Source organism: Equus quagga, chromosome 14, assembly GCF_021613505.1.
Source record: "Equus quagga isolate Etosha38 chromosome 14, UCLA_HA_Equagga_1.0, whole genome shotgun sequence".
Taxonomy (NCBI): domain Eukaryota; kingdom Metazoa; phylum Chordata; class Mammalia; order Perissodactyla; family Equidae; genus Equus; species Equus quagga.
The window spans coordinates 5,233,098-5,255,794 of NC_060280.1; the positions used below are offsets into that span (position 1 = coordinate 5,233,098).

Consider the following 22,697-nt stretch of genomic DNA (forward strand, 5'->3'; position numbering starts at 1 on the left):
AGCTGTAGCTTGTCTTCACATGAGCACGGAGGACAGCAAAGTAATCAGCTAATGAATATCAATGGAAAACTTACACACAGCTGGCCAGGTTTTGTTCATCAGCTTGTTTCTTCCCCAGAACTTTGTGATTGTGACTTTGCATCACAGGAATTTAATATAGATATCTAGTCTACTAGCTAAAATATTCCTGATGTATCTGAGGAATTAAATAAGCTTTCCTGCTATTCTGCAAAGAAAACCCCCACTTTCAGGTCCTCTTCACCTGAGTGAGTTTTAGAGCACGAGACTGCACTCTGGTTGGACAGTTGGAGAGAGGATATCCGAGTTGTCACGCAGCTGTGGCTTTCGCTCTTCTCAGTCTCGCCGTTTGCCCGTCTCCCTAACTAATTGCATTCTAGCCACTCTGCTGGTTTCAGTTTGTTGAATGCAACAAGCTTTCTATCTTGTGGCATTTAACTGTAATTTTCCTTTATTCTTGACCATCTTTTCACCAATTTGCATGGGTCCTTTCAGTGCCTATCCTAACCATCACTTCCTAAGGAAGAATCTCCTAACTTCATCCCGGTTTAGGTCTCTGCAAGACATCCTCTCATGGCACCTTGTCATTTTCCTTCATAAGCATGGTCATCAAGCGTATAATTGGCTGTTAAATGTCTGTGTCACTAAGTAGAGTGTAAGGTCTACGTCTTCCTGGTTCACCACTGTATGCCTAGCACCCAGAATGAATGGACGCATACGTGAAGGAATGAAGGAATGAATGATTAACTGCAAACTGTGCTGACTCCTAGATGAGGATAGTCACTACTTTCTGCCTCAAGTCCAACCTAAACACACACGCACACACACAGTCTCTCTGCTACTGCCTGCTAACGCATTTAATGTCTACGGGGAATTAGTGGAAGTTAGAATGTGAAAGCCCAGCGTCTTCCTGGAGTCTGAGGAAGAAATCAAAGGGCATTAAGGACAGAAGCAGCTTTGAGGAGTGAGCAGACAGGCCACATACTTCCTTGGGAGTCCCAGAATAAGGACATGTCTGCATCTGTGTTTTCTAAAGCCCTGCCTTGTCTACTTGCCCTGGACGACAGGGCAAGCTGGTCAGCTTTATTTAGCTTGGACTGTGTTCTCGCTTTTCTCTCCCTGCAGCACCGTGGCTGCCAGCATCAATGCCTTAGCAACAGTGACCTTCGAGGATTTTGTCAAGAGTTGTTTTCCCCATCTCTCCGACAAGCTGAGCACCTGGATCAGTAAAGGCTTATGTAGGTACAGCTGGTGGATCTGCTCTTCCACATCATGAAATGTACATGGGGTACATGTCAAAATCCTGCACATGCTATTCAGGACACTCCTACAGGCACAAATGCACACTGAGATACACGAGGAACCTCACATGTAGATTCTTATACTTCCACGAGTACCGGGAAAGAATGGCCAGGTAGCTTACCTTTCACCAACCTTATTTTCCACGCTCTTCTGTGCTCACCCTAAACTCTAGATCCGCCAGATCTCTTGATTTTGCTCTGTACTGATCAATTTAGTCCCTCTACATGGGAAGATGTTCTGCTCACCATGGCCAGTCACTTTGTCTAAGAAAACCAACCTCTTTTCTAAAGAATCCTTTATTACCAAACTCCTAGTAATCTCAACTCAAAGAATAATTATTCCTTGCTTAATTTTATAATTGCGAATTATGTTTATAATCACTGTAGCACTTATCATATTGAGTTATAGTGTTACAAAGTTTGCTTCTTTATAAGTTTAAACAAATTATATGCTTATTTACCTATTATAGAAAATGTAGGTAATTTTGGAAAATATATGTACTTTTTAAATAAAATTATATTTAATTTTGTTCTTGGTTATTTTTTTCCTAGCATATTTTAGTGAGCGTTTTCCTGTGTCATGTATGTATTCTTTGAAAACATGGTTTTTGAGTGATTGTTTAATACTCTATAAAATAGCTTATTTTCTTATTTTTGTCATTGTTACTTTTTGAATTATTTTTTCATTTTTTCGTGATATTGTCGTGAAAACTCATGTACGTGAATCTTTAACTGCATCTGTAATTTTTTTTTCTTGAGTACAAACTTCCAAAAGAGAATTACCTGATCAAATAATACAAACTCATTGACAATTCTTAAGAAAAATAGTTCCGACAAGGTCCAAGGACATCATGTATGGCAGCAGCGAGTGGTGACATAGTTCTCTGTGCTCTTGATATTAGTATTTTTAAAAGCTGGCCAAATTCATGGGCAAAATAACATCACGTTTTTGCTTTAATTTACATTTTTTGATTTATAGGGAATTTGAACATTTTTCAGATGATAAGTAGCCATTTGTATTTCTTTGTGAAGAATCTATTTGGGCTGTTTGTTGATGAGATATTAGAAATTTTATTTGTAAAATCTCTTCATATCTAAAAGAAATATGGTCTTTGCATTTTGCAGAACATCTCCCAGATCTTTTTAAAATACATTTTGATGTGTAGAAATTATAATATTATATGTGATCATGCATATTATAATTTCTTTATCTATTTCATCCATTTCTTTATGCTTACAAATTTCTTCTCATTCAAAACCCATTTATATATTTCCCTATAGATTTTAAGTAATTTTATATTTCATGTTTAATATTCAATATCTTTAAATTATTTGATTTATGATTTATGATGAGGATCTAAATTGTTCTTTGTCTTATATAGCTAATTTTCTCAGCATCATTAATTAATCCAATATTCTTCAGTGGTTTTTACTATTTTTAATCATAATAATATACAATATAAAATTCTTTCATCCATAAGAATATATTTCATAATATATACTTATTTTCATTCAATTAAATTTAAAATTTATCAATTGCAGGACTAATACCAGCTTGTCTTATGTTATAGTTTTGTTGTGTTTTATTTCAAATATCTGGTAGAACTACTTTGTCACTTTTTTTAAGTTTAAAATTTTAAAATTTTCTACTGTTACTTTTCTTTTTTTATGAAAAAAATGTTTTAGTTCTTCATGCTTATTTATTCTTTCAGATGAACTTTAATATAATTTATTGCATGTCATCCAGCTGTACCCCAGCCCAATGGGGTTGCATTAAACCTAAAAATATATTTGGGAAGAAGTGCCATCTGTGTAAGCTTTCCATCTAGTGGTAGCATTTATGTTTCCATTTAATAATATGTTTCCTCTCTTAGATATTCATCATGCTCATGGCTTCCTTCTTAAGCTTCCCCCCCTCCCCCTCCTTCCTCCTCCTCCCGCCCCCCTTCCTTGTTGCCCTCCCCCTCCTTCTCTTCTCCGTCCTCTCCCTCCTCCTTCTTTTCCTTTTACTGATATTATGAATGGGATGCTTTTGCCATATCTTCTAAACTGTTTATCGTCACTATGGAAAAGCTGTACCTTTTTGTTTGTTTTTATTTTGTAAAGCATGTATTGGGCCATTTATCCAACTCTTGTTGATTCTCAAAATTTTAACTGATTTTCTAGTAAGTGTATTTCTTGGCTGCAGATATTGACAGTTTTATCATCTCCTTATTCTTGTGTTCTCCCAGTTTGTGTTGTTTGCTCTCCATATCCTTCACCTTTTCTCTTATATTCATAACTTTGTCCTTTTCCTCTGCAAACTTGAAGAACTTAAGTTTTTTCTCAATGTTACTGTGGTTCTCCACAAAGAAAATGTCTTAACAATAATGATTTTAATTCTGCTATTGTGTTTTGTTCCTTACATTTTATTATAAAAAAACTAATCATACAGCAAACTTTAAAGACCTTTGCCATAAATTCCCATATTATGCCACCTAGATTCTCCATTAATATTTTCCTAAACTTGCTTTTTCACATATCCATCCAGCTCGCTATCCATCCATTAATCCTTCAAATATTTGATACATTTAAAAGTAAATTGCAGACATCAATACACTTCCCACTAATTATTTTAGCATATATATTACTAACTAGAATTCAGTAACTGTTTAAAGTTTTTTATGTAAAATTCGCCTACAATAAAATGGACAAACGTTAAGTATACATTTGCTGAGTTTTGACAAATGCATACACTTGTGTGACCCAACCACTAAAGATATAAAGCTTTACCATCAACCTGGGAAGTCCTCCCTTGCTCATTCCAGTCAATCCCTGCTCCCACTTCCCTCAAGGGGCAAGTGCTGTTTTGATATTTTCCTCCGTAGATTAGTTGTACCTTTTCTAAAATTTCATATAAATGGAATCACACAGTATGCGCTCTTTTTTGTAAGACTCCTTTCACTCCGCATAATGTTTTTTGAGATTTATCCATGTTGTTTTGTGCATCAGTAGTTTGTCCTTCTTATTCCTGAGTGGTATGAAATTGTGTGGGTGTACCATCTCTTTAAACTTCTACTTCTATGGGTGGACTGGAGCCATTTTGAGGGTATAATGAATAGAGCCACTAAGAATACTTGTACAAATCTTTTCGTGAACATGTTTTCATTTCTCTTTGGTAAATATCTAGGAGTGTAAGTGCTTGGTCAACTATCATGATTTTTAAAGCCCTTGCAGTCCTTCCTTATCATACCTGGATCCATCTTCACCTAAACTTACTGGTGTTGCACCCTATCTTGCTGTTTTTTCATCTCATTTGTTTTCTCTTGACCTGTACTTGTGTCTTCACTAAGTCTGTATTTTTGCCTCATATTGAGATTGCCAAACAGTTTCTCAAAATGCTTTCTTTTCTTGTTCCTAAGATAAATTATTTGCAGAAAGCATACTCTCTGTTTGAGCTTTTAGGTTAATATATTCACTTCCTTGTTTGACAACATTTTGCCATAGATCCCATATTTCTTTTTCTTTGTACTTATCCTTGAACAAAGAGAGATCAATGCTGACCACATGTTCATTACCTGGGTATCTGAGTTACCTTGATTCTATTCACCATCTTGCATAACGAGTTAGAGCTAACGGCAGGCAGATGGGCATTACTCCCAGGACAATTCCCAGTTGCCGGCAGATATTATGAATCTGCTGGATCGAGGCAAGAGTTTCTCCTATGCCCATTGTTTATTGTCTGATCCTCTGAGCTGATGTAGCACTGGGAAAATCCACAGCATTTGCTGCATCTGTGGAGCTCTCTCTCTCCCATATCTACTTTTTTGTCTGTGAGGCCATACACTCTAGGTCTTTATGGAACCCCCAGCAAGTTCCCCACAACTTCCTGCCTTGCAGGTTGCTATTGATTGCAATCTAGTAGCGGTATAAAGATTTGGGGCTGGGGGCTGACTGACTCAATCAATCAATCAGCACAAAAAAAGTAGAACCCCAGGGTTGAAGGATGACTGCCTAGACTTTAGTTTGAAACGTGCTGGCCCAGCAAGGGGGCATCCATCGTAGAGAGAAAACATGTCTTTTGTTATTTTCTTCAGGGAGATGGAGTTGTCCTTATCCATCGAGAATACGGAATCAGGGCAAACATTGTTTTTTGCAATCTAGTCTATTATCCTTAAAGATAATTGGAACAATTTTAGAATTCTTAAAAGTGTTTATTGATCAGACTTGATTTTCAGTATGTTGTGAGTTTTCTTATTTTTCTGCATCTTATTGAGAAGTTGAAAATTACGGCGTCAAAAGCTGATAGGCTGATTTCAATTTGAGTGAGTTCCTGACAATAAACATCATGAATATCATGTTCTAAACCTGAAATAAAATAATAATAATAATGACAAACACATAGGGCTTGCCAGGCACTAGACACAGTTCTCAGGGATATTTGTTGTATATCAACAAATACATGTATTTGTTGGATAAATTAATTTATTTATGTGTAGTCCCTTCCTAGAATGTGAGATCTTTGGGGCAGAAATCAAGCTCTGACCTTATAGCACTGGCAGCCAGTAAAGTGCCTGACCTGTGGTCAGTACTCAACAACGTTGAATTAATAGTCACACTGGGAACTCAGTGAGATATTTAGCTGAGAGAGAATTTCAAATAGAATGAACAAAATCGTTTTCTCTCCACTTTGTCACTGTCTCTATCTCCAACCCTTTGTATCTCTCACGCCCTCTTTTATTTATGTTATGAGTTATAATGGGAATTGAATGTACTTTTAAATGATTTTTAAACAAAGATCTTTTACAAATATGGCTTAAAAGAAGGCGTCATCTTAAAAAGATGACTAAGTCGCATGCACTGGTTGCCTCAGTGGGAACTTCTGACTCCAGAGGCGCTTTGGAGCAGTGCCTGGTGGCCCTTACAGCACTCCAACATAGACATGTCAACAAACAGATCATTGCGTGAGAGACTAAGGGCCCCGGGAAGGAATGAATAAAGCACTAAGGGAAAAGACCAGAAAGTCTTTCCAGACTTGCAGAACCTGTGAGGTAAAGTGTATAGATATTTAGCCATTCTAAACATGAGATACTATCTGAATCCCAGAGACGTTATTAACTTCTCCTTCAGCTGATTGTTGGTGAGTGGTCAAAATGGGATTCATTCCCACTAACTTAGTCTGGATTAGTCTAAACTAGTGCCTTTTCCAGATTTTCACATTGCTTCCGCATGATGGTTTTCTTCTTGAATCCTGGAAGAAAAAAATCGCTGGAGGCTGGATTCCAGCTCATTCTGCCTGACCTAGGAAAGCATGTGTTTGGGAGAAAAGTCCCCCAAGTGCCCTTCCTGGGGCTCGTGCTGGCTGAGTGGGGAGGACAGTTCTTACTGAGATCCCCTCCCCGAGGGGCTTCCTCAGATGGTGCTGGGCAGGGGCGCCGGGAATCCCTCCCAGCCAGCTTGCTCATGGTCACGGGTTTCCCTTCTTGCAGGTCTCTTGTTTGGTGTGCTGTGTACCTCCATGGCCATGGCTGCGTCCCTGATGGGGGGTGTCATACAGGTAATGAAAGAAGGGGAAAAGACACATTGGACTTCATAGCGACTTTTTACCCATTTTCTTTTCTAATGCTTTGCCTATTCCTCCAAGTCCCAAACGCTAAGACTCTCTGATACTGGGTCCAAATTAAACAGACATGTAAAATTTCAACCAAAATTATTTTCAGATGGGGAAACTATTAAAAACTAGTAATAGGACTCAGTGACAAGGTACACTGTAATAAAATTAGACACCCTTTTAAAATCCAGATCTGAGAATTTATGATCCTGAAATAAAAGTGGTAATGATAATTATAATAGTAAAAAAACAGTAATTAACATTAGTAGAACACTTAGTGTGTTCCAGGTGCAGTCCCAAATATTTTGCCTCATTGAATCTTCATCGCTTCTCTAAGAGGTAGTGTGACTAATGCACTGATTTTACAGACGAAGGAACTAAGAAGTAGGGAGGTGAAGTAAGTGCCCCCAGACCACGTGATTAAAGAGTGGTGGGGCTGGGATATGAACCCACCTCTATCTGTTGTCCAGGCTGAACAGCCTCCTGTACGTCCAACTTCCGGTGCCATTAGATGTCAGCGCTAGAAGGAGCCTTAAAGAGAATGTTTCATTCTCTTCATTTTGTAGATGATTACAGAAAAGAGTGGCAGTATCCTGCTCGGGTTCTCACAGCTAGTTAGTGGCTGAGCCAGGTTTGTGACCCATCTCCTGAGTCACCTCCCCCCTCCACAAATGGCCCCCACTCCCAAAGCAGCATGAGAGAAGCAAGTTTTCTGATTCTACTTCAACCCTCTCCATCCCATTTGTATCTTTGCATAATTTGGACACCCTTTATATTTTCTTGGCATGACACAGGTTTTCAATAAGTGTCACTTAAATGAAGAAATGAACAAGCGTAAGAGAGTAGTAATCACTGACTTTTAGAGCATTTGTTCTAGTTCCCAGAGCAGTGTCTTTTTCTTGATCCTTCCAATGACTGTTTACATAGGGTCCATTATTTCCAACTTAAGCTTCAACGAACTATGTCTGGGAGAGTTAAGTGACTAAGTGATAATTCTCTTGCATTCAAATCACCAAATTGTTTTCTTCCAGAGATATTTGCATTTTAAGCCTATTTGCAGTTGAGGTCTAGAGGGGTCCAGAATAGACCAGGACTCCTCCCAGTCTGGGGTGAGACCTGGGCCATGGTGAGGAGGCAGTTATGGCCGATGCTCTCATCTGCTTGTCCTTATGCAAACAGGTATGCTGGGCCCACCTTCTTGATTGGTTAAAATGTGTGCCTCCCTGTTCACACAGTACAGGAGATTCTGGTAGGCAGGGAATGAAAACTCTGATCTTGTGTTTCCTGGGAGAGGTATTTGTCTCTAAGATGGCCTCTCAGTTCTCTGAACTTGACAGGTGGCAGGAGGACAACCGTAATTCCCCTATTTAATTTTCTGAAGGGCTCAGCTACATTAAATCGAATGGAACAACATTCACATGCAGGTTTTAGATATGGGGAGACCGAAACCAGGTTCCCCAGTCTGAAGCTAGAGCCCAGTTTAACGTTGTGTTCACCACGCCAACCCACATTCACGGCGTGTGTTTGCCGGTGGGCCTGGGGGCAGGCAGCCTTAAGCTCCTGAAACAAAGCCTCTTTCAGTGTTTTAGTTTAGGATTTTACAAAGTGGGATCTGGAGCCCCTCATCCTGTGAAACGTTCCAAGAGTGAAAATTTCCAAAGGCGTAGGCTTTGGGGAAGTGCTGCCCCCTGCATTCGCCCCTCAGAAATCCACAGCCCCCGTGAGCACAGCGAAGGCTCTGGGAAGACCCACAGTAAAGACACCTGTTTCACTGTAAATACGTGACCATAGACCCGCCTGTTCAGGGTGGGGTGGGAGGAGAATGGGGCGGGGGACAGAGAATAGCCGCACAGAGCTCCCGTTGCCTGTTGCCCAGTGATTTGCAGAGCTCCCTTGGGGAGAGGCCCTTCTCTCCAGGCGGCTCTCTAATGACTATCAGCTAGTCCTACTAAGGGCTGTAATGACTTTCAGGCACATCCGTATCTCAGCTTAAGAAGGTGCTTTCCGAATCTCAAAACAGTCCAACAATCAAATGGCATGCCTCTAGGTAATAACAATGATTATAAGGTAATAATAATAGTAGATAACCCTTTGGGGGGCACTTGTTATGTCCTCCGGAGCGCTCAGGCACTGTTCTGAGCTTTCTCTTGGATTCCACACTGAATACTCATAAGGCCCCCAGGAAGCCGGGATTGTGATCCTCACTTGACACGTGAGAAAGCTAAGCCTCAGTCAGGCACCTCCAACCCCCAAACACAGGTCATCAGCCGTGGCCGTGTCCTTGCAGGAGGAGCTGAGATGAGATTTGGCCGTGGAGGAGAAGGCTGCTGGGTGAGCTTTGAGTCTTCCTCCCACTGAGCATGCTTAACGACAACAACAGAAAGAAAGAGAAAATGAAGATTCGTTTTGTACACTACAGATATACATATTTTTTAAATCAAGAAACTCTTGGATTTTTCTTTCTCTCTATCAAATGAAGACCTTTATTTCTGGAGGCATGTTGGCTAATGACTTTGCAAGAAACTGTAAATTTTCTTCCCCCAAAGGGGAAGATAAACAACTCTCCTGACTTATTGACTCCCCCGTATAATTGTTAGTAAATTAGCTTTCAAATCCAGCAACGATGGCAGCTAGGAATTCATGCTATCAATCAGCAGAGGGAATGTCAAGAATATTAGATTAGCATCGACATTGGAGAGAAGTATCACTTTTAGTCCTGTCTGCCACTGTCTTGTCAAAAGACTATTTGTGGCATTGACGTCTCTAAAAGTTAACCTGGAAATCAATCATAACAATGCTTTGCAGCTCATCTTTCTGGAAAAAAGAACTTACTTTAGAGCTTGGAGAGGACTTGAAGGCCCCTTGGTCCTATTTCTTAATTTTTCATAGAGAAAGAAGACTCTGAAGTAGAATGAATCTGCGTTAATAACAGAAGGTTCTCCAGATCACAGTTATGGAGGCAAGGCCAAAATCAGAATCCAGATATTATGACTATTAATGATGGAATTTTTCAAGAACAGTTTTTCCTTAAACAAAAAATGCAGGCCATTATGATGGGTTTGGTCTGTGCTTTTGACTCGTTTTTTTCAAGATGGTCTTTAGGAGACAAAATGTGGGTTTTAGATCCAAAAAAAACTAGTTTAAATATTTTGAATCTCTCATCTGCCACCTTCTAAATGGAATTATGCCTTTAGTATGTTTCTGTCACTCCAATTTTCTTATCTATAAAATCTGCTTAGTGATACCTACTAAACAGGGTAATGGTGAGGAGTAAATGAGGTCATTTACTTTGGGTTCCTGGGAAGTTCATCTTGATTACCTGGCACATAGGTGGTGCCCAACAGACATGAGATATATAAGATCTCAGATGTATAAGATCTGGAATAATCTAAACCCCTTGATCGAAGAGCCGTCCAGTTGCACTGATAGCTCTAGATATGGCTGCATTGCAGAGTAGCTTTATGTGTGTGTGAGTGTGTGTGCACGCACGTGTGCACATGCTTACTTGCATGCATGTCAGTGCATGTGTATGCTCCAGACTCTTGGAAGGCCATGGCACAAGGCTCTAGGTTGATAGGCTATTAGTTTAATGAAAGCTCCTTGCCAACTCGCTGGGCTCAGTAACAGGTAAGTTGGATTTGGTTGATATAGTTTTCCCTCAAACTGGAACTCATTGATTTGTTTATGTACCAAATAAATATATCTATAATTTATGTCTCATATCTTACACAGCTTATCAGCTGTTCTTAGTTTGAACAAGTCTATCATTTTGATAATAATTGTTACCCTACTCCTGTCATCCCACCCAGAACACCTCAACAATGTTGAAGCATTAAGTTGGGACAAGGTGGGGAGGCCATTGGATGCTCCATATCCCGTTTTTACGGCTCTATCTTCTTTGGAAATTGAGGGAGTTTGACAAAGGCATTTCCATATCTCTCTCACACACACATACACAAATGCATGTTTCTATGTACAGGTGTTTTTATTATTTTACAAAATGCCTATAATGGAGCCCAGAAAGGAGAAATGATTTCCAGAAGCCATATAATGAGTGACACAGTCAGGACTAGGACTGAATTTTATCTCAGGTCCAAGGGAGAGCTGGTCCCAGGTGGGCCGGGGGATCAGGGGAGTGGAGGTGTTTATCTGATCTGTTGTGCCCCACAGGCTGCCCTCAGCATCCACGGCATGTGCGGGGGGCCCATGTTGGGCTTGTTCTCTCTGGGCGTCCTGTTCCCTTTCGTGAACTGGAAGGTAAGAGTCTTTCTCTTCTCTCACGACTCCCAGTTAAGACTGGGCCCCAGGTATTTCCTCTCTCCTTTCACTCCTCCTTGGAAAGGCCATTTGTCCTTGTTAACAGAAAAACTGTAGCTTCTTTCCACAACAGAGCGCGAGCCCTCCTCTCTCTGACTTCAGGGAAGGCTTTTTCGAAGCAGAAAGCAAGGAAAGTAAGAGGTGGTCAAGAAACACTGTGTGTCAGGGCATCAAAGCTGACTCTTTGGGGTTTAAACTCTCTTCTCCAAATTAAAGGCCCACAAAGTGAAATTTAAAATAGATTTGAGTTCAGAAATAGTTTAATTTAAAACACAATTGTGAAAACTTAAAGAAATTGTAAATTTCATTTTTTTCTCTATTTAGTTATGTAAAATCATAACTAAGTTAATGAACTAATTTAGGAAGGGGAGAGCAGACAAGCTTGGTGTCTTCTGACATATGAATCTTCTTGGTTTTGTTGGCTGACAAGCTAATCACATATCTTTAAGTAAATGTTGGTTGCATGACTGTGTGGTAAGTATAAATAAAAATGAACAATTATTTGGAAAAATAATATACTAGTTTTTAAAATATTTAAGCTATGATACTTTTCTCAATCTAGCAAAATTGCCAGTTTTTCACTTATTGCCATCCATACACTTACATGCATGTATTTTTAGAAAATCTTTAGACTCCAGAAAACCTGACTCTGTGCATATTTTTTTAATATGCTATAGGCAGTCACATGGTACACCTAATTAGATCTCTGTGGCTACCTGACCCTTATTGACCTCTATTCTAGATCAATCTTGTGGGGCTAGGTGAAGAGAGGGGATAAACAGGGGCATTTGGGGACGTGTAGTACTTCCTCTGCTACTAGGAGACACTTTGTTTTAATGACCTGTTCTGATATTGAGGTTGACAAGGACACTTATGTCCTTGGGGAAATAATATGAGGGAAAGTAACAGCATAGCCACAAAATACTAACAACTAGCTACATAGCATCATAGTACATTCTAAACATCAATTTTTTGTCTATGTTAGTGGATTATGGTCCTTCTATTTAGTCAGGAAAAACACCTTGTTCTACATTAGTTTTTGAATTTGTTTTCTTATTTCCTGTTTCTTAAGCCCAGGAATACAAGGTGTAAGCAAAGAAAAGATAGGTGAAATTATTGCTTTTGGTATGGCTTGCAAGCTGAAAACAGTTTTGACATTTTTAAATTGTTGGAAAAAAAATCACAAGAAGAATATTTCATAACACATGAATATTATGTGAAATTCACATTTCACTGCCCATAACGTTTTACTGGAACACAGCCACTCTTCTTTGTTTGTGTATTGTCTATGGCTGTTTCTGTGCTACAATGGCAGACTTGAGTAGTTGTGACAGACACTGTACGGCCCACAAAGCCTAGCATATTTATGAGCTGGCTGTTTATAATAGAAGTTTTTGGACCCCTGGTCTGGACCGCGGCACACATATTCAAATCCCATGCATTGCTTTAGTTTCCCCAAACAGTAACGAACAAAACATTGTGGTGCTGTTATTGAGGAAGTTTTTTTCTGAATAAATAGAGAAAACAACAAGCTGTTTTTCTCACAGAGAAGGTTCAGCTACCTAGCAGAGGCTGAGGAGCATCCAGATTTCCTATTCCTGTGGTCCTGGTCTCTGCTACACTGTTCTGTCTCCATTACAGGAGAAATGACTCATTGACTATTCACTGTTTGTCAAGAAATATAACCCTTAAATGACGGGAGTAGTAGATACACTGGATAGTATTTAGACTCAAACAAAAACCCCAAGCTTGGGAGTCAGAAGAGTAAACGTTTCCATTTAATAGCTTAGAACGGCTGTCGATGAAAAATGACCACATTGTCTCCATTATTTGAGGACTACCCGAACTTCTGAAATTCTCCTACTGGGAGTTGAGATTTCAACAGTTTTTAAGTGATAAGAGAAAAAAGTCTAAAGGAGAGAGAAAAATTTTCTCCCAGAAATCTAAATATAATGACCACTATAAAGCCCTCCCGTGTCTTCATTTAAGGAACACGTTAGTCCTAAGTAAAGCTGAGTGTGGGAGTGGGAAGGGAGGCGGTCTGAGTGGGCTGCTTCGAGTGTGGCCCAGATTTGGGGTGGAAAGTCAGAGGCTCTGAGGCACAGGACTCCTCATCTCATTATTCCTTCAACGGTTTGGTCAAATCTCTAATTAACTTTCCTTTCTCTTCGTCAAGGGTGCACTAGGAGGGCTGCTGTCAGGAATCACCTTATCATTTTGGGTGGCCATTGGGGCCTTCATTTACCCTGCACCAGCCTCCAAGACGTGGCCCTTGCCTTTATCAACAGACCAGTGTGTCTCATTGAACGAGACGGAACCGATGTCTCCTCCAGCGCTAACCAGCAGGTATGCTGACCTTAAAGACGGTGCGAAGTCCCAGGGAGAGGGGAACCGGGTGAGAGTTTCTGCAGCAATAAGCTGGCGAGATTTATCTTGCTCTCCTATGAGAATCACTCTGGGCCGTGCCCAGCATAGAAGAGAGGCCCCGGGCCCAGCTTTCTGCAGCTGTCCATGCCTCTGCATTCCGGTGGACAGGAGGGAACGTGGCAGAGGGTAATTGGTGGTATGAGCACAAAACAGAAAAAATAGTGGAGGATCTGAAAATAGGTGGATGGGCATGAGGAAAGTGTCCTCAAAAAAAATAAAGGATCTGAGTAGAAGAGGTTTACGAACAACGAAATGAGGAGAAAAACTGGACATATTGAGTTAGAAGCGTGCTGTGAACTTACAGCTTCTAAATCAAACTATACAGGCTTTAATGAAGGGTTTTCCTTTCTATTTCTGGCTGGGATAAGTAATTTAAGATACCAAAATACAGGAGATGATATGGTGTGGGGAGAAGACCACGGCCTTTGAAATCAGAAGCACTGGGTTTGGATTTCGCTTTTCCCATTTATACACTCTGTATCTTTACCCCAGTTACTAACTTGTCATTTCTTGAATTCTCTGAGTCCATGACTGAAAAATGAAGGTGATAGTGTATACTTTAGTGGGTGTTTGAGAGGATTAAACGGGTAGACATATATAGCCAGTAGCTCTGTACCTGGCTTTAATAAATGCGCATTCTCTAATTGTGTGTAGGGACAAATCTAAGAAATGTAGGATTTGTGGAAAAGTATCTCAATTTTGGGCAGCACTTTTCTGATTCTCATCAACACTTTCATGTTCTTGGCCCATTTCCTCTGGGTCCTATGTTCTTAAAATTACCAGATAACTTGACAAATTGCAATTCCGAAGATCTCTCCAGGCCTGGCACAGCCTCTCCTCTCCACTGCCATTGTCATCCTTGACCTTCTTGGTCTCATCATTACCAGCTGCAGGACAGGAGGCTACCTTCCTTGCACTATCAGGTTCCCTCCTTCCTCCCGTTTATTCGCTTCTAATCCATCCTGTTCAAGCAGCCACTACGTTCATGCACCTTTCTGAACTCATGACAGCTGCGCTGAGATGTCTTCAGCGCTCCATGTGCCTACAGAAGGAAGGACACACTCTCTCCTGGAATGAAGTGTCTTCCAAGCCTTGAGACCACCCTGTTTCCAGTGTTACTGCCCTGCCTTCCCCTTCTTCTCATCTGGATTCTGTCAGTTTTGCCTTAGGCACATCCCACTCTTTCCTACTTTTGGGTCTTTCATCAAGCAACAGTCACTTTTGCATAAAATGCCCACAAGATGACACCGCTGTCTCCTAAGGCAGCCTGGACGTGGTCTTCACCCCGTGTACTATGTTGTTCTTTGCTCTGCTCTCCTCCACTTTTGTCCCGCTTTTGCATTAGACAATAAACTCCTTGAGGTCACGTAATGTGTTTCCTTCATTAAATGAGGAAAAATTGCATGAAGGAAATAGTCAATACATTCAAGTTTCTTCCATTCTCTTTTCCTCCCTAGAAAGCAGGACTCATCTTTACCCCCCATCTCATAGCCCATCTTTGCAAGCAGAAAGGACCTCTCATTACTAGGATGTCACGCAGTCCTGAAATAGTGACTCTGGGCCCAGGGCAGAGGTGCTTGAGTGTAGCGGGTACAGTTAGCTTAAGAAAGGGAACCTCTAGCACAGTTTCGTTTGCATTCCCACATAGCATTAAATAAGAGGGGATGTTTTCAAATGGCAGGTAAGTCATCTTCCCAGGACATCTATTTAAAAAGTAAAATCAAAGCACTCACATTGATAGGAGGTTGCTGGCCCTGAGAGAATGTAATCATCTGTGTCACATCTTTTGCCACCTGCCTATTGTAAGTGTGCAGTTTTCCCTATGATGTAAAGTTAAGCAAACTTGTTTGCTAAGTATCAGCAGTGTCTTTATAGGACATTACTGACATTGCAACAAAAGCATCACTCCACTAAGAAAGGAGACAAACTCTAACGGCTCTTCCAGGAGATCTGCGTGTAGACTCCATTTGCATCACTCCAGATGCAAACAGTTTGAAGCTGCCCAGAAACTGAAGAGTTATCAGTGCCTCCTTTTCTTAAAGAGACAATCAGAGCACTCCTTTGCTAGTTAGCTCCTTGACTTTGCATGGCAGGTGGAGAACCTACTGTGGGCTGCACTGGGCGACGGAGTAGGTAGAACACAGCATAGGATTGTGGTCCCGAATAGGTGGTCCTTTCTATATGGTGTATGAGCACTCCACTATCTTCCTTCCATTTGCCTCTGAGTTTCATTTAGTTTAGAGTCATTCCCTTCCAGAAGTCTTACGGACAAACACTATCAACTTATTTATAGTTCTCAGGCCCACCATGTTGTTTCTTCCTCCCTGCCCATTTTTATTCTGTCCTCTTTTTAGGATGCTAAATCAGGGTCCTGACTGTCTTCTTTACTTAACTACTAACTGTTCTTCAAGAATGAGCTGAGGTACCATCTCCCACATCTGCCTGGGTTTGGTACTCTTTCTGAATGCTCCCAGAATCCCTTGCTCCTGTCCCACTAAGGCATCACCACTCCATTTTATGATTGTTGGCTCCACATCTGGACTTTGGTGGCTTACTCATCTTTTAATCTCAGTGTCTATCACAATTTCTGGCACCAAATATGGGCTTAATAACTATCTGAAGAATAAATAACACCAAAGAAATGGAAGCCATGGTCCTCACTGCAATTGTACTTCAGTAGCAATGTTTGTATTTCAGTGATGAAGAGGATTGAGTGGACTACAAAGCACAACCAGTCTACAGTTGAGTGTTTAAAAAATAGTCAAATAGCAAAAGTTAAACTTTAAGTTTTTGAGAGATGCCAGGACATAAAATGAGCCTTCAGCAGTCTTTAAGTCACTGTGGATCACAACTTCAGAACTCTCAAAACTGGTGACATGTGCTGTTGTCGTTCACAGACCTGCAATCGCTGAGACCTGGTATTCGCTCTCCTACCTCTACTACAGTGCAGTGGGCTGCCTGGGATGCATTGCTGCTGGAATCATCATCAGCTTCCTAACAGGTTGCTCACGTGGATTCCTCTCTTTGGGGCCAAGGAAGACATGGGCTAGTCCCATGCATTGGTGGAGTAGGGGGCTGTCTTACGGGTGTGATTTTGAGTCCACCACAAAAAGCTCTTCTTCCCAGAGAGAGATATCTACTCTCTCCAAATGGGTATGCAAAAGCATCCCCCTGATTATTCTATGTATGATTAATAATATATATAAGACACATTTTTAAATATACCCCATATATTATGAGAAAAAGAGATATTTTGACACATGGTCCCCAGAGGCCTGAGTATGAAAAATCCTTTGTGCCATAACCATCAGTAAGGAAGTTTAAATATCAGGAGTGGCTTTTTTCCCCCTTCATCTCAGTAAGAGAGTGGAGTTTTCCCCATAACCACCTTGCTCTCTCAGAGGCTAGCCTTTATGAACCTAATGGATCAGCCGAGGAGAGTCTTACCGTTCCTCTTGCAAATGTTGTCCTTTGGAGGCCAAACCTCCAGGGTCATGGAGCTCTCTACAGTGAGCACCTTCACTGTCAGCCATTTTTGGTACCGCTGTTTACTATCTGTACTTTGAGTCATAGTCCCTCTGTTGGTTCAACGTCCTTTTTATGCCAAAGCCCATGAGGGGTTGGTGGGGGAGGATGGGGTAGAACAGAGCCACTGTAATCGTGCAACTTTGCCTCCTTGGAGCATATATTTTAGCTGAATAAAATATTAAGATATTCCACTTTTCCACTACCATTACATACCCATAAGCCCCATCGGCAATGGGAAGTCAAGATTTCTACTCATATAATCTGGATGGCAACATTTCTGGTGACTGGAAATGCTATGTGTAAGCTCCAATGCCCTAGTACTCTGGGCATGACATCACCAGCTATTCACATAAATTTAAGCCAATCTTGAGTGTGAAAAGGAATAGAACGAATTTTGTAACTCCAGCCATTCATTTAGTTACAACTTCCCAAGTATTTTTCTTTATATAAATGGATTCAGATGAAAGGTTGTCTGTACATTGTGTTTAGAGTCTGCCCCAACAACCGTGGGGGCTTCCTTGATGCTGGTGGGATACACCTGTGCTTATCAGTCAAGTGACCCGTCAACTTTAGAAGACAGCCAAAGTTTTAGCCACCTGGTTCCAAAGTAGGAAATCCTAAAATTTAGTAATTTCTAAATTACTAAATCCTGTGGCTTGCCAGTCTAGATATTTTCCAGATGCATGTCAGAATTGACATGTTCTTGTGTTGATTGCACATATTGAAAATTTTTTGCCATCTTGAGCATGAATAACTGTCCTGGTGTTAATCCCTACATTTTCTTTTTCTACAAATGTAGAAAAAGTCATAGTGAAATATCCTTAAGATGAAAAGGGAGCACTTTGTCAGAGTCTAATTGTGCCACTCCACCAAATCTTTGGAAAGAGTATTGATCCTTGCCTCTGGAGACTCTTGCCTCCATGGCACCTATCTTCCGAATGAGGCCCTAGTGCTAACTTGACATGTTTTGGTCTGGTCACTTTGAAAATGTCTTAAAAATGTCTAAATGTTTGTAGGAGAGGGTCAACAGGGAAGACCGGAGACTTTTTGTGGGCCTGCTCATTTTGTGTCCTATTTTATCTTGGTCTTGCTATTTGTCTTGCTTGATCTTAATGGGTGATGATTTCAATTCTGCCTCTCCTGGATAATTTAGCAGTTCAAAGATACGCTATTTAGGTTACTCATACATATTGATAAATATAGTTACATCTCTGTTAATTAACACCTTCAAATAGTTTATATTATGAGTCATTCTCTGCATCAGCTGCTGAAAGGTGATTTGACCCAAGATATACTTTAAAGTCTTCGTTACTACTGGTAAAATTCTACGGGGCAGCTAAAAGTTATTTCCTTTCATTCCTTTAACCATGTGAAATGAAAATACCATTTCCCAAATCAAGAACTAATACCCTTGTTGGTTTATCCAGTGTCCAGAACATCACACTACAAGGCCACTGTGCGTAGATCCATGCTGTCCTGTTTTCCCATGTGCAGCAGTTTGCACTCATCTGAATCTTGCCATTTGTTTACCTCAACTATCATAGGGCTGCAGGTCTTAGATATAATTCATTAGTTATCAATTCATTAACTTTACCTCTTAGGTCAGGGTCAGCAAACTAAAGCCAAATCTGGCCCGCTACTTGTTTTTATAAATAAAGTTTTAAAGAAATATAGTCACGCCCATTCATTTGCTATTGCCCATGGTGGATTCACTCTGCAAAGGTAGAGTTGAGTAGTTGCAACAAAGACCCTCTGGCCAGCAAAGCGTAAAATATTTACTGTCCATATATACACATGATTCCTGGCAATTTGATACAATCTAGAAAATTTCTCTGAGAGGATCAAAGATCTAACAGAGAGGTCAGCAAACTTTTTACGTCCAGAGCTAGACAGTAAATAATAGCTTAGGCTTTGCTGGCCAGAGACTCTTGTTCCACAGCAGGATTGAAGGGATGGACATTGAACAGGTGTGTCTTAATGATTGGGAAGGAGGGGTCAGAAGAGTCTGGAGGAGCTGCAGGGAACATGAGGGATTGATTGCCTGTTCAGGATGCTGGATTGGAAGGAAGAAGAAACGGTACAAATAATCTTCCTAATTTTACCAATATTGACTCTGATGACCTCTAATATACCTCATTCGGTTGAAAACTGAGAGCTTTCCTGAAAAAAGAAATTATGTAATTCCTGCTATCCCCTCTGTTGGCCTACAAAGGGGACTAGTAGAGCTTTCCATAATCAATATTTAAAAATAAATATATTCTCTCTATCTGTTGAACTCTATGGCTGTGAGCTTGACTGCCCTGACAGTTTGTGGATGTTTAGAAACCAACTGCCCTACATCCAGTGAGCAGTTACGCATTTCTGTCTGTTAACCAGTCAGTCTTGTTTTCCCCCTTATGTTAAGAAGTGACCTACTTCTCCAGCTGACGATGCCGAAATCCTTAAGGGAAGTCCTGGAAGCACGCAACCACCTAATCTATCTGTCCTTTTGCTTATAGGTCACCAAAGCGGCCAGGATATCCAACCACTACTAATTAGACCGGTTTGCAATCTATTTTGTTTTTGGTCTAAGAAATACAAAACTCTGTGCTGGTGTGGAGTTCAGCATGACAGTGGGACAGAGCAGGTGAGCCGATGTGTGAGCTTCTGAAAAATATGCCCTGGCCCAAAAGGATTCTCTTCTTGCCCATTTAAACCATTTGCAAGGGTGGGTGCAGGGAGGGAAGGCAGTGAGTGCAAGAACCTGAAAGAACATGGGTGTCAACTTCATGACCTCAGCTAATGAGCTTCGAAGCAAGTAACTATGCTGACAGGTAAATGTGCCTTTGGGCTGAATTGTTGGCATTGTAAGTCATCAATTTCCAAAGTTCCCTTTAGGCCCTGTGAGTGTGAATTCTAGGAAACATATAAAAATGAATACTAGACAAGGAAAGAAATAGGGGCCCTGTCTAGAATAAGGTGAGAAGTGTGTGCTTAGAGTCAGGCAGCCTTGGGTTCAATCCCCAGGCCATGTCTTACCTTCCTTGGGTAATTTATTTGACCTCTCTGAACTTCAGCTTTCATCCGAGAACTAGGGGGAGACCATACAGAGTGACCTAGAAACAAGCTTCTCTACCTCTGTGGGGTGTAAATAGAAAGTAAGATTTATTGGGGCAACTTCTTAGGTAGAGGAGCAGCAGGTGCACATAAGCCCCAGCTCTCCTTATCCCCCTGAGGACTGTGAGTGGGCCAGGAGGGGCTAGAGATGCTGTTCAAGGACTGGTAAGGTCACATCAGCCAGAGACCTCCGGGAACAGCCTGTGGTCAGACCAAAGTGGACTTCCTAACTTGGCACAGTGCAGGCAGGGGCAGGGGCACTCCAGAGGAGCCAGGGAATGTTACCAGTGACAAGAGGGAAGATGGATACAAATTTTGTCACTGAAGGACTGAGAGGGGCCTAAGGGCAGTCGGAATGAAGACAAAGCTGTCTGGGAAGCACTGGTATGAGAGCGAAAATCCCTCACTTATTGTGGCTTTGACAACCGTGGGACCTCAGGAGAAGGAATGTTTCCATTAGGTTTGCAGCTGGTCTTATCCATATCTGTCCTCTCAGCCTGATTAAGGGCAGGAATGTAAGACTGTTTTTTCTTTTTAGTTAGGGCTTATTGTCATTCTTTCAGCCTCAGATATTTCACTCTCTAGTAGAGGGCTCCTCACCCACGTCACATCACCTAAGTTGTCGGATGCTCGTCTACCCCCCCCCCCATGCCAGAATAACATGTCTATGAAGTAAAGCTGAGTTTAATCCTTGTTGCAGTAAGGAGAGTGCCATCTTGATGGGCTCAGAATGGGAAGGTGGCTGGTTGGGCAGTGTATTATTTGGATAAATGGATTTTGAAACAGTTCTAGAAGGAAAGAATCAAGTTATTTACTGGTTCTCAGACTTATCTTCCTGGGCAAGAATTTCCTGGAAGAAATGATAAATCCTATTGATGCAGGCAGCTTCTGTCCCCAAGGCTGAGGTGGGAGTGGGAGGGAACACTTAGTATGTTACTCTTGGGCTCATTTGCCAAAGAATAACGCAGAGCAGCCTCCAGGGGAGTCTGAGTACAGGTACCCCTGTTCCGATCAAGAGGTCTTGCTGTTTACAGGACAAAAGGGGCCACCACCATCTGAAGCACAGGTTAACCTGTCCTTAGGAAGAAACACTACTAAATGAGAGAAACATACACTTCACACAACACAAGATATATTGTAAATGTTCACTAAATTTTTCTTTCTGTTTTTATTATCATTACAAATAATACCTATATGGATTGAGTCATCAAAGTTATCTATTAGGAAGTACCTTAGGTCAGAGCTATTTGTACTGATTTCACTCTGTATATCATTTTTTTCCAAGGAGGAAGCCTAAGCAAGATCCACTCAGTTTGATTTGGAATACGTCAAGACTATCTCACTAATAAGTGTCTTTCCATTTTCCTCAGGAAAACCTTGAGAACGGCAACACCTGGAAACAAGGGGACGAATCGGTCTTACAGAATGGACTTAAGCAAGAAAGCCTGGTCCATCTTCCAGGCTATGATCCCAAGGACAAAAGCTACACCAACATGGCATTAGAGAAGATTACCCATTTCTAAGGCAACACACGCACACAAGCGCACACATACACACACACACATATGCACAGTCCACATGCTTCTTGCCTTTTGGTTAGTAGACTTGCGTAGTTGCCACTGCTAGAAGACAGAGATGTCTAATGTCTATTTATATGTATTTATGAGTACAAATAAAGTGACTGTTCCCCAGGCTGTTTTTTGGAAGACCTCAACTTTCACGTGAGAAAAAACAGCCAAGCCTTAGGTGCCCTAGCAACTTCCTTCATGAATGGATTAAAACTGGATTTCATCACAGTACAAGGAATCAGTTTTTTTGTTTTGTGTCATATTAAACTTCAGGGTGTTTTTGTTTGTTTTTTTTTGAAGGTTTTTAACCATCAAATACCTTGGAAGTTACAGGCAGAAGGTGGGAGAAGATATGCACATTAAATGCTTCTCTGTCACTGCTGATAAAATGAGGGAATTAGGCCCACTCATGCACCATACTTCACACACATGTAGACACTTTTCACATCCCCCATCCTCAGCTTCAGTTGGAACACTTAACTGCTATTAACACCACCCCCTCCCCACACACACACACTTTTAGGTCCTTGCTACTACTACAGCTGTCCTGACCAAGCCTGAAAAGAATTTTGCTCAGCACAGGAGGAGAGACTGGTGTGTCTCAGTTAGTGGGAGCGATTACAACTAGATACGCTGCTCCCTCAGTGCTCTTAGTGTGGTATTTCTTCTTCCTTTCTATCACCTTAAGATGGAAGATTGGCCTGTGCTCAAGAAGAAGTCTGGAGTCTTTCTCCAGGGCTGACTAAAGGAGAAACGGATGTCCTAGAGGAGGCTGTTAAGATAGCTTTGTGTTAAAGGACCTTGCAAATAGCTTACCAGCCCACAGGAGATTTCACTAGCCATAGGGTCTTC

The 22,697-nt window shown here is 41.1% G+C and overlaps 1 protein-coding gene across 1 annotated transcript in view; it reads left to right on the forward strand.

The window, feature by feature from the left end:
- Positions 1–22,076, forward strand: part of SLC5A12 (solute carrier family 5 member 12) — a 47,559-nt gene extending 25,483 nt beyond the window's left edge. Inside the window, exons 9-15 of the mRNA XM_046637472.1 lie at positions 1,144–1,256; positions 6,788–6,855; positions 11,080–11,166; positions 13,403–13,572; positions 16,551–16,654; positions 19,680–19,807; positions 21,648–22,076. Of these exons, the coding sequence (XP_046493428.1) occupies positions 1,144–1,256; positions 6,788–6,855; positions 11,080–11,166; positions 13,403–13,572; positions 16,551–16,654; positions 19,680–19,807; positions 21,648–21,800 (823 nt within the window). The 3' untranslated portion in view covers positions 21,801–22,076. The remainder of the gene's footprint in view (positions 1–1,143; positions 1,257–6,787; positions 6,856–11,079; positions 11,167–13,402; positions 13,573–16,550; positions 16,655–19,679; positions 19,808–21,647) is intronic.
- Positions 22,077–22,697: the final 621 nt, after the last annotated feature.